Raw genomic sequence first — 13,976 nt, 5'->3', positions numbered from 1 at the left:
GTCCCTTTTCAGCTGGGTCTTCCGGTGGGAGATCAGACACCCAGCAAGCCCAGGGTCTGGGGGGCAGAGGCCAGTGCAGGGGGGGGCAGGGGAGCCCTCATTCTGGGCCGGCAGGGGCAGCTGCCATCCTTTGCTGAGTGTGTGCCCCTCCCCAGAGCAGTCAGGCGGGGGCAGGAGACTGGCATCCCACCCACTCACCATCTCGGGACAGCTGCTGCCCTGGCAGCCTACACTGTGCATTCGACCTGCTCCCTCCTGCAGCCCAGAATCTGGCCCTTGTCTCAGTGGGCCAGTCTGCCCATAACTCCTGCCTGCCTCCCCAGCTAGTCTGGCCCCATGTCTGCTGGCCAGGCCCCTTCCTCTGCCTGGCGAGAGGAGCCTGGCGGTGGGGCGGGCGGCACATGGTACTGCTCAGGGACGCAGCACACACTGGCACCATTACTCAGACAGTATTTTTGTGTTCCCCCTGCAGCTCAGCGGAGCAGACCAGGAGTGCACCTGTGAGGAGGGGGACGAGGCTTCCTGCAAGAAAAGGAGCAAAAACTTGTAAGTGGCGTGTGAGGGGAGGGTCAGAGTGTGCGTGGCTGCCCTGCCCTGTCCCGCCCCGGGAGATGGGGACCTGCCTCCGCACAGGGCTGCGCTGGGATGGGGAAGGGGAAGGGAGGCTGCTCTGTCTGAAGTAACAAGACTGCACTCTGCAGAGGCAGGCTCCTGGCTGGGCCAGCCAGAGCTCACCCTCGAGAACATGGGCCCAGTGGAGTGGTAAGGACTCATGGACCACTAGGGTAGGAAGCCCAGTCCCTTCCAGTCCAGCCCCACCAAGGAAGCTACACACCCCCTGTCCTGGAGGGCTTGGGAGTGTGTGCCACCCTCAGCCGGGGTAGGAATGGAAGAGGGGAAGGGCTCGTTTCTTTCTTGAGGGGTCTCTCACGGGCCCTTTCTTGCTCCCGGGCCTGTGCAAAACTGCATTCCCTGGGCTGCCAGAGGAGGTCACAGAGGACATCTCTGCTGGTGGGTGAAACTGGAGCTGGGGCCTCCTTCCCGTGGGGCCCCTGGAGAGGGAGGGGCAGGAGCGCTCGCAGCAGGTGCCGTTGAGTATCCCTGGGAGGGAAGAGCTGCTAAGGGCTTCCGGCAGTGAGGGCTCTGACACACAGCAGAGTGAGGCCAGGAGGGAGCAAAGTAGGATGGTCCTTTCCACCTGCTCAGGCTGCGTCTGTGCTGACCTTTGGCTGAGTCGAGCTGAAACCCCAGCCCTTTTCTTGTCAGCTGTGCAGCCCCTGTGCAAGGCAGACTGTTAGTGTTACACATCCCTTGGTCACACGTCTAGTTCTGACGTGCACAGCCTGCAATGGGGAGAGAAGCCGAGGTGGCAATGGGCAACCGAGGCTAGTGAGCAGGCTGCAGGAGTGGCCTCTGGCATCTCCGTGAGCCACAAGATTGTCACAACAGGATGGTCTCCCAGGATGGCGCAGTTCTGCTCGCTGCACTGGCTCCCCGAGAATTTGCGGGCTGTGCCGACCGAACCGTGGCTGTGCTGTGAGCGGCTGCAGAGGGAGCACACGGATCTCTCAAACCAATCAGCACGCCCCTCCCTTCGGGCACGCTCGCTTTACATGCGTGTTACAGGCGAGACCCACCCGGACGGACACCCAGGGAATCTGCCAGCCCAGCGTGTGGGCAATAACGCCACGTCTGGTGGCCTGCACGCAGAACCCCTGTGTGCAGCCCGGGGACGCCTAAGGCCCTCGCCCGACAGGTCGGCTCTGGGAAAACTGCTCCACAGTTAATAGCAGAGGTGTGGCTGGAAGGCCATGTTGTAACAGCGGGCCTGGCAAGTGGGTTCTGGCTCCCTTCAGCATCCCCTGCAGCAGCCGCAGAAACCCAGGGGGTGTTTATTGCTGTAGAAAACAGGTGCAGCGTGTGGCGCGAGTGGAGAGCTGCTGTGGTGCGCAGCCGCCGGGGGCAGTCGTGTGCCTGGTTAGAGGATGTACGTGCCTCGAGGGACGGACACGGCCCTGGGGGGCGATTTCACTGGGCAGTGCTTTATCCCTGGGTGCTCATTTCCTGCGCACCCCCCTTACTCTCCTGCGGGCTGGCACCTGAAGAACGTGCCCAGTGGGTCGCGTGAGTGCCAGTAGGGGGCAGTGTCGCCCCACGCGGTGGTGAGAAGCCGCTGGTGTCCGCAGTGCCCGAAGGGTTCAGGGTTTGCATTTCCTCCTGGCGGTTTCATTTAGAGACAGTCCCCTGCAGTCTGCCTCTCCACATGCCGCTCTGCTCCCTGCTCCGCCGCTTGGCCCGGGCTGGGGCAGCGTGTAGCTAGCGGTGCCGCGGAATCAGGCTGAGAAGGAGGAAGAGGGTTTGACCAGTGAAGCTTCTCATTTGGGATCCGTCCCGGGGACAGCTGCAGAGCTGCGGGTCTGTTCCTCACCTTGGGCAATAGGAGGCGGCGGCAGCTTCACTGAGGGGCCTCCCAGCGCTCTGCTCTCCTGCTGTTGGCTGAGCGGCTTGTTTGCCGTCAGTCCATGTGGAGGGTTTGTGGTGCCTGCAGCCGAGAGCTGGCACGCTGCTCCCTTCGCCGGACGGCGCACACCTCCTGCACGCTTGGCCCCTGTACCACACCATGGTGGACTTTTCAGAAAAGTACCTGGAAAGGTAGGAGTTCTTGGTGGCCCAGAGCCCAGGAGGGCAGCGGAGCTGCTGTGATGCTGTGGCTGTGGTGTTGCTGGAGGTAGCATTTCTGCAGCGTTGGGTTTCCTGGCCCTGAGAAATGGGGTGATGGGGTGCTGTGAAGTGCTTTTCCTTGCTCTCTTCTCCTGTGATGGATTTCAGATTCATCCTTGCAGGACTGTGCTAAACCAGCCTATCTAGGGCGTGGCTGCTTCTAGGCCCTTGGGTTTTGGAAAAGAATTGCTAGCGCCAAAGTCAAAGAGAAAAGAGTTTTCTTACAAGCTGTTACTTTTGCTGCTATGTGCCATGAGGCAGGTTCCCCACTGGGGACCGGGTAGGTCAGGTCTGTGGAGCTCTCTAGCTGGTGCAGCCTCAGTGAAGTTTCTGTAGTTTGGCTGTGATTATGAGCAAGGAAGACAAAAGGACAGTTGTCTCTGGCAGTAAGTGAATGTGGATCCTGGCCGTTGGGTCTTGTTTCTTTGCATGGGATCACTGGAAAGTCATCTGGGTCTGTCTCCTGCACAGTCTCAGGCAGGAGCTGCAGAGCTGCTTATAGCCCGAGATTTGCTCTGTGCTGACCTGCAGGTATTCGGGGCGTGTGGTTCTGGTCACACGCTCCCTCTCACTCACACACAGTGCTTGTAAATACCGGAGTGCTTGTAGCCCTCTCGGGCCCACTGCTGGTACAAGCCGCAGGGAGTGATTTTGCAGAGGAATAACCGCTGAGTTGCTAAGTTAAGAACATGGTGGCTATTGCAGGGTTGAGCTGTTCAGGGCTGTGTGGCTCTGCCTTGGCAAACAGCACTCAGGCATTAGCATTCCTGGCTACGCTGTAAGAGGAGACAGATGGCCGCTGAGGGCTGGATTCCTTGTCTGGACCCTGGTTTCCCACGTTGCTTTCTGACTGATACTTGGCAATTGACAGCCAGTGTCCGAGTTGCTGCCCAGCTGCGTCCTTGACGGACTCCATTCAGCAAGGCACCGGGCTCAAACCTCAATCCAGCAAAGTGTTTAAACGTGCACCTGACCTTGGGTGCACGGTGAGGCCCTGTAAGGGCGAGGGAACATCGCAGGAGCTTAAGGCTAAGGATATGCATTTGTCTGGCTGGGCTGGGGTCTGAGCGCAGCACCTTGCAGGGCTGTGTGTTAAACAACCTGTTAAGGTACAAGAGCCCTAGGAGAGCCTCTTCTCTGTGGGTTGGGTGCTCCATGGTCCCCTGAGCAGGCGGTTCTCTCCGCCATGGCCTAGCTGCTTTCCACAGTGACTGGGCAGATGTGCTGCTGCATAGGGCTACCGTCCAGCCCTGGTTCCACTGAGACTCCCCTAGCTGCCCTCTGCACCGCAGGCAGAGACGGTGCACTAGGCGAGTGGGGGGCGGCGCTGCTGGGGGCTGTGCAGAGCCCTTGGGCAGAGCCCCAGCCCTGGCTCCAGCTGCTCCCTTACTCGCCTTTTCTGATCTTCATGGGAAAAGACACCTTGTGCCTGGTCACCAGGGTGGGCTGGTGGAGCAGGTGCCACAAGGCCTGGATCTCCCCCGCTGGCAGGGACGGCCCTTGGTCCTACTCAGCTGCCTCCACGCCTCAGACAGACCAGATGTCAGCCTCGTGCCTGGGGTCTGCACATGTGCCATCACTCCTCTTCCCACACCCTGCCTTCCCCAAACGGCTGGCTGGCCTGGCTAATGCCCGGGCCGCTCAAGCATCAGAGCGGGAGCTGCGCTGGTCCGGGTCTTCAAAAACAAGAAGGCTGGTGGCAGCTTCTAGACTAACCGATATTTGGAGCGTCGGCTTTCGTGGGCAAAGACCGGCTCCCCCAGATGCAGGGCGGCCGAGGCCCGAGCTCAGAAACTGTCACGCAATGCGCTGGTGTGAACGGCTGCCGAGGTCCTCTCCGGCCTCACCCGGAGGACGCAGCTCCCGGGGCCTGCCAGCGCTGCAGCTTTCTCCGGTGCTCTCCCTGGGTGCTGACATGCAGGGAGCAGCAGGGAGGGTCAGGCAAAGCCAGCGGCTCTGCCGCATGGCGAGCTGCCCTTGGCTGCCCCCTCACCTGTCTGACTCAGGCAAGTCAAGGCCTGGAGAAGGGCAGGCCGTGCCCCAGGGACCCAGCTGCGACACCGCCCTGTGGGGCTCTCAGTGGGGCAGCACCAGTCTGCACCCCGGTCTCTGCCTGCTCTGCTGCAGGGTCCTGTGCCCCTGCGCCGGCTCAGCCAGCCCCCCACATTGCAGCCTGCGGGGGCCTGGCTGCGCTATAAATAGCTCCTCGTAAATCCCGGCCGCCTGCCTTTTCCCTTGCTCCCGCCAGCCGGCCGGGGCTGGGATTTTTCCACCGTCCTTGGGTTGCCGCAGCAACCGGCGGTGGAGCTGTCCTGAGGCGCTGCAGCCCGTGTGCAGGGCTGCGCACAGCTGGAGCACAGCCGTGCTGGCGCTGACACCGCCCTGACTCACACATGCCTCAGTCGCTCCGTGGAGCGATCGCAGCCCCTCAGCCCAGGCCCTCCTACTTCCTGACTCGCTGGCCCGAGCGCGGCGCAGCGCAGAGCTGGGAGGCAGAGCTCCTGCAGCCTCTGGCCAGGCTGCTCGCCCGCCCGCCCTAGGGTCCCCCGGGGGCTCCCTGCCTGGAGCAGGGGACGCTGCCGGGCCGCCATGCCCTTCTTCCGAGACCTTGCCAAGGCCCAGCCCCTGGAGTTCCACGCGGACGTGCTGCTGGGCGTGCCATGGCCCCGCAGTGGGACCCTGCAGCGCAGGCACACCATGAAAGAGTAGGTGTTGTAGCGACGCAGCCTGCCCCGGGCTGTGCCGCCCTCCCCTGCCCCCGGCTCTCTCCCTGTGCCCTGACGCTCAGGTCCTGGATCCACCTGCCCTCTGGCCGCTGATTCCAGAGGCGACAGCCCTGAGTGAGAGCCAGGGGCTCTGCCCAGCTCCACCACCGAGCAGCTCACCCCGGGACTAACCCCCTGCTCCTCTCTCCAGGGCCAAGGACATGAAGAACCGGCTGGGGATATTCCGACGGCGAAACGAGTCTCCGGGAGCCAACCCCGTCAGCAAGCTGGACAAGGCCGTGAAATCCCTGAGGTGGGTGTTGGCGCTGGGCTGCCCGGGCTGCTGCGCTGGGCCCTGTCTGGGCTGGGCGAGGCGTGTGCACCCCAGCGCAGGGGGGCGTCAGTACAGCCGGACGCCCAGCCAGGCCTCAGTCGACCTCGAGGGCCGGCTGTTAAACTTCCTGTTGTGCTGTGAGTGAAGCCACCAGGGCAGGCTGCCAGGGCCAGGTGGGGGCTGCTCCCCCCCACCAGCAGGGGCAGGCAGGCTGCCTTGGCTAGCGAAAAGCTGCAGCTGTGACACCCCAAGTGGACCACTGTGACCGTCCGGCCTGTGCTCTTGCCTCACAGGCTGGGAACCTCCCCGGTGCATCCTGCTCCAAGCCCCACAGCACGAGGCTGAGCTACCGTGCAGCCTTCAGAAAGGCGCCAGGGTCACACGGCAAACCCCTGCACTACTGTCCTCCTGGATTCTGACCCACCTGTCAGAAGCCGCTGACTTACCCCCAGGGACGTGACAGCCGGGCTGTGTGAAAGTCCTTTCCGGCTGTCCCCCACAGCCAGAGAGCAGCCCTGGCCCGGAGAGCCCCCTGGGCTTCCCCACAGCCCTGCAGGGGCCCACCCTGGCCCAGAGCTCAGGGCATGACGCAGGTCTGGCTGCTGTAGTCTGAGGGCCCCCCGCACTTGTCCTCTCTGGGGGCTCCTTGGAGAGCTGCTCCTCCTTGGGCCCCCTTCCCTCTCTGCGGGGCTCACCGGGAGAGGCTGTACCCAAAGGCCTGGCTCCAGAGAGCAGCCCCTGCGATCCTGGGTTCAGAGCCACAGCTGGGAGCTGGTTCAGCTGCTGCTGACATCGGGAGCTGGCTCCGTCACACGTGCTCAGACCCTCGGGGGGACCCGACTATCCGCGGAGCACTGCCTGTGTCTGCTGTTCTCCTGCCCGCCCGGGGCAGCCAGAGCTTCTCCCCAGCAGCCCTTTGTCTGAGCCGCAGGCTGGGCAGAGACAGGCTGGAGGGAGGCTGCTCAGCTCTCACCCCCTCCCAACCCACAGGGGCTGCCATTCTTGGGGGTGCCCTGGGGGGAGTGTCTGAAGGCTGGGGGGCCAAGGGGGGCAGCAGAGACATTGGCTCAGCTGGCTGGGAGCCCAGAGCATGGTTTACCCTTCCAACGACTGGCCCTTGGATTGCAGGCCGACCCCAGAGGAAGCACTCAAGTGGGGGGAGTCTCTGGAGAAATTGCTGCTGCACAAATGTAAGTGTTTGCTGCCCCCTCCCCCAGTGCTGGGGGATCATGCACCAGCCCTGAGCTCCCCACTGGCAGAGCAGGATCGTCTCTCTCTGCTTTCAGGCCTCATGTGTGATGCCCTCTGGGGCCTCCTGAGCCAGGTGGTTAGCCCGGGGCTGAGGCTCGCTCCTTCCCTCCAGTCCCATGGGGCTGGGAGCAGGGCTTTGCCCTGCATGGTGCCCTCTTCTCCAGGGTCACGGCTCCAGTTCTGGCTGAACGATTGGAGTAGTTCTGTGAGTCTTCCTCTCTGGAGAAATAGCCGGGCCGGAAATCCCACCTCCTCCGCTCCTAGGCCAATTGGCTGGGCCCCGGGCAGGAGCTCGGCTGGAGGGAGATGGGTTTTGCTGGACAGCTCGGCAACTTGGCCTTGGGAACTGCAGGGTCTGTGGGTCCCAACCCTGTCCCCTCCATACTGGGTCTCGGGTTGCCCCCTAATGGGAGCCAGGGGTATCTCCCCACGGCTGTCAGAGTCAGGAAGGGAGCCTCTGAGGTGCGTAAAGCACTCTGAGATGCTTGGCTGGGAGGTGCTCTAGAAACGCAGATTTCTGCTGTGGTGTCACGGCCACGGAACAATCCCCGCTTTCCACCCCAGAGGTGGCTGCATTTCCGCATAGGCCCGCCTACAGACAGAGCTGCAGAGTGGGGGCAGGGGTACTCAGGCACTGGAGAACGGAAGAGGCCCCTCCCTCTCTGGGCTTTGAGGTGCTTCTTGCAATGCCAGGCCTTTGCGTTCTGGCTGCTCAGTCTGTGTCAGCTGGCTGGAGGTGTCCATTGAGCATGGGCCCAGTTAAGGATTCTGTGCATGGCCCAGCTCCCTGTAGACAGGGAGTGGATCAGGCTTCTGCCCTGACCTGTCTGTGCTTCTCTGCACTGGGATGAGGTGTGCGCCCGCCTGCAGAAGGGCAGCCTGGTCGCTTCCGAGCGCTCCTGGCCCTGCAGAACTCGGAGCAGCCACGGCCTTCCTGTCCCCAGCAGCACTTCACGGGGGCAGGAGACATTACAGCTGGGTCCTCGCTCTTCCCTCCAGCTCCTGGTTGCCGAGGGGAGGGACTGAAACAGCGTCTCCCCAGGGGTCTGTCTCCTGGCCGGGAGGGAGCTGGAGGAAGTGTCCTGTAAGCAAGCCCCTCTCTCTCAGGGTGCCTCTTGGAGGCTGGGGCCCGGCAGTAGCCCTGTCTCTCTGCTCCCCACAGATGGGCTGGCTGCCTTTCGGGCCTTCTTGCGGACGGAGTTCAGCGAGGAGAACTTGGAGTTCTGGCTGGCATGCGAGGAGTACAAGAAGATCAAATCCCAGTCCAAGATGGTGTCCAAGGCCAAGAAGATCTTTGCCGAGTACATTGCTATCCAGTCCTGCAAAGAGGTAAGGGGAGAGTGGGCTGCACAGCCTCTGCACCCAGGCAGGGCGCTTCCCTGCTCTGTATTCCGGGCACCGCGGATGTTGCTTGAGGCCCTGGCGTGTCTCACTGCTGCGCTGGGGCCCAGGATGCCCGAGGGCAGAGCAAGGGGACCCTGCTGCTGGCAGCACTACCGCGTGCTGGGGAGAGGAGAGGCCGGTTGGCGCCTGCCCTGGAGATACCGTCCAGTGTTCCTTAGTGGGCGCGAGGCCCTGGGGGCAGGAAATGGGCATTTGTGCAGGGAGGCTGGTCGCTGGCTTCGGGGTGGACTTCAGTTCCCAGGGACCGTCGGTTTGCCAGTACCTCCCCACACTGTCCAGCGCGTCTCTCCAGAAACGTCTCTGGCCTGAGCCAGCTCTGGGGGCTGCCAATCACCCCTCGTGTTGGCCGCACCTTGTTACGCTGTAAAGTGCTGGTGGTGGCGTCTCCTTGGAGCTCTCTTTGGCCTGGCCTGGCCTGGCCTGGCCTGCCTTGTGCTGAAAGGTGCCTTTGTGAAGCCCATGAAACGATTCCTGCCTGGTTCCCTGGTCTGGGCCAGGGTCTGTCCCCGCCACAGCCTTTTGCAAGTGGGTGACAGTGCCGCGTGGAATGCAGAATGGGTGACGTAGGCCAGGCCGCAGCACCTGCTGTGGCTCTCCCTTGGGAGCCAGGTGTCTGCCGTGCATGGCTGTATGGGGATGGAGCTGACGGGGAGTGTCCTCTCTAGGTGAACCTGGACTCCTACACACGGGAGCACACCAAAGAGAACTTGCAGGCTGTCACCCGGAGCTGCTTCGACCTTGCTCAGAAGCGGATCTACGGGCTCATGGAGAAGGACTCCTACCCCCGCTTCCTCCGCTCTGAGTTGTACTTAGACATAATCAACCAGAAGAAAGCCAGCCCCCTGCTGTAGATCCCGGGGCTCTGCTGGGATGGACTAGGAGCTGAATGTTTACATGGAATCGACTGGGGATGGTCTTCCGGGAGCTGGTGGAGGGGGAGGCGCCTTTCTGCAGCCCAGGGAAGCCTGAGCTCTGTGGTGATCGGACATGTGAAGAGACAGAGGCAGAGCGCTAGAGGCCGTGGAGGCTGGCGAGCCAAGCGGTTGGGTACTGTTCCTCAGGGTCTCACCAGCTCACTGGTACGATGCCCTTGGCTGTGGCTCAGGTGTGAGTTTTGGCTGGAGGGAAGCTCCCGTGAGGCTACTGTGAATTACTGGCCTGAGCTCTGTCTTTGGTTCTGAGGGGCAACAAGTGACCCTGAACTGGGGAGCAGTGGAGCTTTGGGGCGAAGGGAAACCATCAAGAACCTGCTTCTTACCTCAACAAGAGACACAGAACTGGATGAAGCCTCTTGCAGCGGGGCTTGTGTGCTCTCCCGGCCCTGTGAACTCGCACTGGCAAAGCCCTGAGGGTGGGAGAGAACAGCGCTTCCTTGGCTTGTCTGGGGCAATGCACCCCTTGAGCAGCAGGAGCCAGTCCCACCTTCCCCAGCCCACCAGGCGCCTCTCCATTTATTTATTGGCCTCCCGTGTCATCACTGTACAGTAGGAACTCCTTGCACCCTTTCCTAATCGGTCTTAATCTACAAGTGCAATATTCCACGTGTCTTGGGGAGGCCCGCAGTGGAACAGACAGCCACTGCTTCTCCGAGCGTGTACAGCGCTTCGAACGCTGCAGGTCTTAGCTGCCAAACTCTGTGCTCCTGGCAGCAGGCCGCCAGGAGCCTGGGGTGTATGTAGCGTTCCGTGACGATGGAGGGTTTGAGTGTGTAGATGAACAACCGTGTGAATCAGACACTCCTACTACTCTGAATAAACATATCATGGCCTGGGAAATATGGCTGAGTGCTGGATCGGACTAGACAGAGCGTCTTGGGTCTAAGTGCCCGGTTTACATTGCAAAGCATCTCTGCAGCTACCACGAACATGTTGATGTCACTGTGGTTATAGTAGAAATAAAAGGAGAATATAATTTCTTGTACCTGTCTTTTCTTCATGAGTTGCTTCTTTAAATGGCTGGCCAGTGTCGTATGGATTGGGATGACCATCCCCAGGCTAGCCTGACCTCATTGTCCAAACAATGGCTCCAAAGCCAGAAGGGCTGGGCTTCTTCAAGCGTGAAGCTCCTCTGGGAAGGACCCAGGAGTGTTTCCACCCAGAGAAAGGTCATCAACAGCTCTTGTTTCACAAGACTTGGCCTTTTTTCCATGGGTATGAAAGTAAACCACACTGAACCCCACTTCTACTTGGCTGTGGTCTGAACAGACCAACTGACCATTGCTGGGGTCTGGCCGATGGGACTAACCTGGTTCTTGATGTAGCTCTTAGAAAAATACCATCTGTTCCTTCCAAACTCCAGGAGCAGTAAGGCCCTTTACACACTCCTCCTGGTCAGCGTTTGTAACACAAGGATTGCGGCACTGGTCCAGGACCTGAGACTGGAAAGCAGAAACAATCAGAGGCTCAAGGGGTTTGGCATGTTTCATTACCCAGTGGAAAAACTAGGCGAGACCAAGCAGCACCAGCAGTGACAGGGACATGCAGCTGGTTTGCAGTCGCCTGCCGTGCTCGTCTGAGTTTGGTTTTTAACCGCAGTTTTCCTTTGGTCTCAGCTGGTCCCTTATAAGCCTTGTGTCTGAAGGTCTTACAACCAGAGCGCTCTGCAGATCATTCCCTCACTGGGAGGGTTTAATTCAACATGTCTCTGTCTCAAACGCACGGCCCACACTCCATCCACCACCTGAGCAGTTTCACAATCCAGCCAGGAATCCCTGCAGCCCACACGGGGTGAGGTCGGGGGATCTGCCCCTGTACTCCAAGCCCTGCTCCTTCCTGCCCTTGCCCCATTCCCTCCCCCACTGCACTCCTTGAGAACTCATTGAGTCCAGCTCCTTCACTCACCGAAGGAGCGAGTGTCACCTAGACCATCCCTGTTGAGTATTTGTCTAACGTGCTTGACAGTCTCCGGCAATGCAAATTCCACAGCCTCCCTAGGGAATTTATTCCAGTGCCTAACTATTGTGAATTAGTACCAGAGGGAGCCGTGTTAGTCTGTATCTTCGAGAACAAGAAGTCCTGTGACACCTTATAGACTAGCAGATATTTTGGAGCATAAGCTTTCGTGAGCAAAGACCCGCTTCGTCAGATGCATGAGTGGCAGGAGGGGTTTCCAGAGGGGTATTTAAAGAGTGGGGTCCCAGTAAGAGGGAGGGCCAGAGCTGACAAGGTCTATTCAGCAAGGTGGAAATGGCCCGTTATCAGTAGTATGTCTCAAAAGGGGAAAAAACAAGTCAGATCAGACAGGGGCACATGGCCCATTGTCAGAGTCTAACGGGGAGATACTAACACCCAGGGCAGAGAAGCTGCTTTTGTAAGGGGCCGGCCACTCCCAGTCTCTGTTTAATCCTCGGTTGATGGAGTCAAAGTTGCAAATAAATTGCAGCTCAGAGATTTCTCTGATTTTCTTTGATTTTGATCAAAAGGAGAGAGAAATCTCTGAGCTGCAATTTATTTGCAACTTTGACTCCATCAACCGAGGATTAAACAGAGACTGGGAGTGGCCGGCCCCTTACAAAAGCAGCTTCTCTGCCCTGGGTGTTAGTATCTCCCCGTTAGACTCTGACAATGGGCCATGTGCCCCTGTCTGATCTGACTTGTTTTTTCCCCTTTTGAGACATACTACTGATAACGGGCCATTTCCACCTTGCTGAATAGACCTTGTCAGCTCTGGCCCTCCCTCTTACTGGGACCCCACTCTTTAAATACCCCTCTCGAACCCCGCCCCCACACTCATGCATCTGATGAAGCGGGTCTTTGCCCACAAAAGCTCAAGTTCCAAAATATCAGTTAGTCTATAAGGTGCCACAGGACTTCTTGCTGTGAATTAGGGCATTTCTCCTAATGTCCATCCTAAAGCTCCCTTGCTGCAGTTTAAGCCCATTGCTCCTTGTCCCGTCATCAGAGGTCAATTGATAATACCCCCTTCCTCCTCCTCCCTGTAACAACCTTTTATGTATTTGAAACCTGTTCTCATACCCCCACCGTCTTCCCTTTTCCAGACGAAACAAACCCCGCTGGTTCGTGCTCCCTTCACAGGTCACAGTTCCCAGACTTTTAATCACTGTTCCGGCTCTTCTCTGGCCTTTCTCTGGTTTGTCCATGGGGCAGGTGAAATGACAGTTGGGCCCTGCCCTGGGGGAGCACTGGGACTGTGGAGCCAACAGCTGCGGCAGGTAGCAGCCACTTAGGGCCCAGGGTCGGTATAAATAGGGGTTCCTAGAGTGGCAAACATACTGTGGGTCCAGCTGTGGAGTGGTGGGGCCCAGGCTGCTTGGGAAGCTACAGCAGGCACCTGAGACAGCAGTGCTGGGGAGAGGCAGGTGGAGCTGGGGAGATCTGGCCCGACCCACGTTCCAGGCTGAGGAGTACGAGGGCTGCAGAGAGGCCAGCCAGGGCAGGAGAAGGCAGCAGGTCCACCGCGGCCTCCCCAGCGATGAGTGGTCATTTCTGACTGCAGTTTACGGGCGCTAGGTGAGGACTGGCAGAGGGGCACAGGCGAGGTGCGTACAGGGCAGCGGTTCCCAACCTTGTCAGTACCACGCGCTTCAGTGAGGCAATTCCGTGACACACCCGCTTTTCTCAGGTGGCTCGTTGGATCGTAAACATCACACTTGGAGTGACATTTACAGTCTTACCTGGGAAGTTTTCAACACAGCAGCGCATCCAGCCAGCTAAACAAGGCTCAACTGCGTCAGTGTCTCCAGCCCACCCCAGAACACCCTGGCTTAGGCAGTGAGGACAGACACATTTTCAAAATCTGCTCAGTGCCCTGCTAGGGATGCTGAGTAACTCCTGAAAGCAGCTCCCCTCCCCGCCAGCCTGCTGGAGCCAGGACGTGGGATTTAATCTGTGTCCCAGCTCCAGCCAGCTCCCCCGTATGTCAGCTGCTTCCTGGTGTAAACGGGGTCCTGTAGAGTTGGTATTCCCCTGATGGTGGCCTTTGCTGCTTGAGCCGCAGCTCACGTGAGGTCCTCAGCTCCCCACTCAGTGGCTCTGCAAAGGGGAAATTGATGAAATTTCATGGCACACTTGGCCAGTTCTCATGGCACACCAGTGTGCCGCAGCCCATTGGTTGAAAACTGCTGCTCTAGATAAAGGCCAAGGGCTGGGATGTTTAGCAGGGCTAGCATCTAGCTTCTTGTTATTCAGTCAAGGTGTCTCATGGAAGCTGTTTTGTTATTGACTTGGAGAATCTAATTATAGACTAAATCCTGTCCCTTGCAGGTTGCTCTGGCTGTAGCATTTTCAGTGTGGCTTCCCCAGGCACCTGCTCGCACCCCGGGTTTGCAAGAATGAGAGCTTAACTAGGCTGCCATGGTGAAGGTTGTTTCTGTGGTTCCTTTCCTGAGCGCCAACGGTCCTGGAGGAGTGCAGCAGTGTGCTGCTGTGTTCACAAGAGCGCCGTTCACCAGCTCCATTTTTGTTCACAGCGTTTAGCTTGGCCACGGAAAGTTCAGCAGTGCCTGGTTAGGTTTCCTCGCGTTGTGTTTGTAAAGGAACAAAGGACTTTGTTTTACCAGCATCCCCACGATGTAGCTACTGATTCACAGCCCGTCTTTTTCT

The 13,976-nt window shown here is 59.4% G+C and overlaps 1 protein-coding gene across 9 annotated transcripts in view; it reads left to right on the top strand.

Annotated features, from left to right (window-relative positions):
* The window catches only part of RGS3 (regulator of G protein signaling 3), a 141,114-nt gene extending 130,781 nt beyond the window's left edge, over positions 1 to 10,333 (top strand). For 8 of the 9 annotated variants that reach the window (XM_075015581.1, XM_075015579.1, XM_075015578.1 and 5 more), the window contains 5 exons: positions 473 to 546; positions 5,638 to 5,739; positions 6,889 to 6,950; positions 8,174 to 8,340; positions 9,081 to 10,333. In XM_075015581.1, the coding sequence (XP_074871682.1) occupies positions 473 to 546; positions 5,638 to 5,739; positions 6,889 to 6,950; positions 8,174 to 8,340; positions 9,081 to 9,266 (591 nt within the window). In that variant the 3' untranslated portion in view covers positions 9,267 to 10,333. Of the gene's footprint in view, positions 1 to 472; positions 547 to 677; positions 5,427 to 5,637; positions 5,740 to 6,888; positions 6,951 to 8,173; positions 8,341 to 9,080 lie in introns of those variants that run through there. The other variant, XM_075015587.1, reaches the window with a different exon arrangement.
* The last annotated feature ends 3,643 nt before the right edge of the window (positions 10,334 to 13,976 follow it).

The sequence above is a fragment of the Carettochelys insculpta genome, chromosome 21, assembly GCF_033958435.1.
Source record: "Carettochelys insculpta isolate YL-2023 chromosome 21, ASM3395843v1, whole genome shotgun sequence".
Lineage (NCBI taxonomy): Eukaryota > Metazoa > Chordata > Testudines > Carettochelyidae > Carettochelys > Carettochelys insculpta.
This window is presented reverse-complemented; position numbering and strand designations above follow the sequence as displayed.